Source organism: Mizuhopecten yessoensis, unplaced genomic scaffold (assembly GCF_002113885.1).
Source record: "Mizuhopecten yessoensis strain PY_sf001 unplaced genomic scaffold, ASM211388v2 scaffold672561, whole genome shotgun sequence".
Taxonomy (NCBI): Eukaryota; Metazoa; Mollusca; class Bivalvia; order Pectinida; family Pectinidae; genus Mizuhopecten; species Mizuhopecten yessoensis.
The window spans coordinates 1-451 of record NW_018458209.1 but is presented as its reverse complement, the minus strand read 5'-3'; the positions used below and the strand labels follow the sequence as shown (position 1 = coordinate 451).

At 40.8% G+C, this 451-nt stretch overlaps 1 protein-coding gene across 1 annotated transcript; it reads left to right on the top strand.

The window, feature by feature from the left end:
* Window positions 1-23: 23 nt before the first annotated feature.
* Window positions 24-443, top strand: LOC110440659 (40S ribosomal protein S11-A-like; the record flags this gene model as incomplete). The annotated part of the gene is made up of 1 exon (XM_021483822.1): window positions 24-443. A coding segment is annotated over exon 1 (420 nt), but the record flags the coding sequence as incomplete, so codon positions are not given.
* Window positions 444-451: the final 8 nt, after the last annotated feature.

Sequence of the window (451 nt, the reverse complement as noted above, 5' to 3'; positions counted from 1 at the left end):
TTTTATTAGTAGTAACGAATACAATGGCCGATCAGACTGAAAGAGCTTTCCAAAAGCAAATTGGTATCTTCCAAAACTCTAAGATCAAGAAGAACAGAGATCGTAGATGGTTCAAAGAAGTCGGTCTTGGTTTCAAGACCCCAAAAGAAGCCATTGAAGGTAACTACATTGATAAGAAGTGTCCATTCACTGGTGACGTTTCCATTCGTGGTCGTATTCTTACTGGTGTTGTCGTCTCCACCAAGATGAAGAGAACTCTTGTTCTCCGTCGTGAATACCTTCACTTCATTCCAAAGTACAACAGATACGAAAAGCGTCACAAGAACCTTCCAGCTCACGTTTCTCCAGCTTTCATTGGTATTAACCATGGTGATCTTGTTACTGTCGGTCAATGCAGACCTCTTTCTAAGACTGTTAGATTCAACGTTCTTAAGGTTAAGAAGGCTGATAC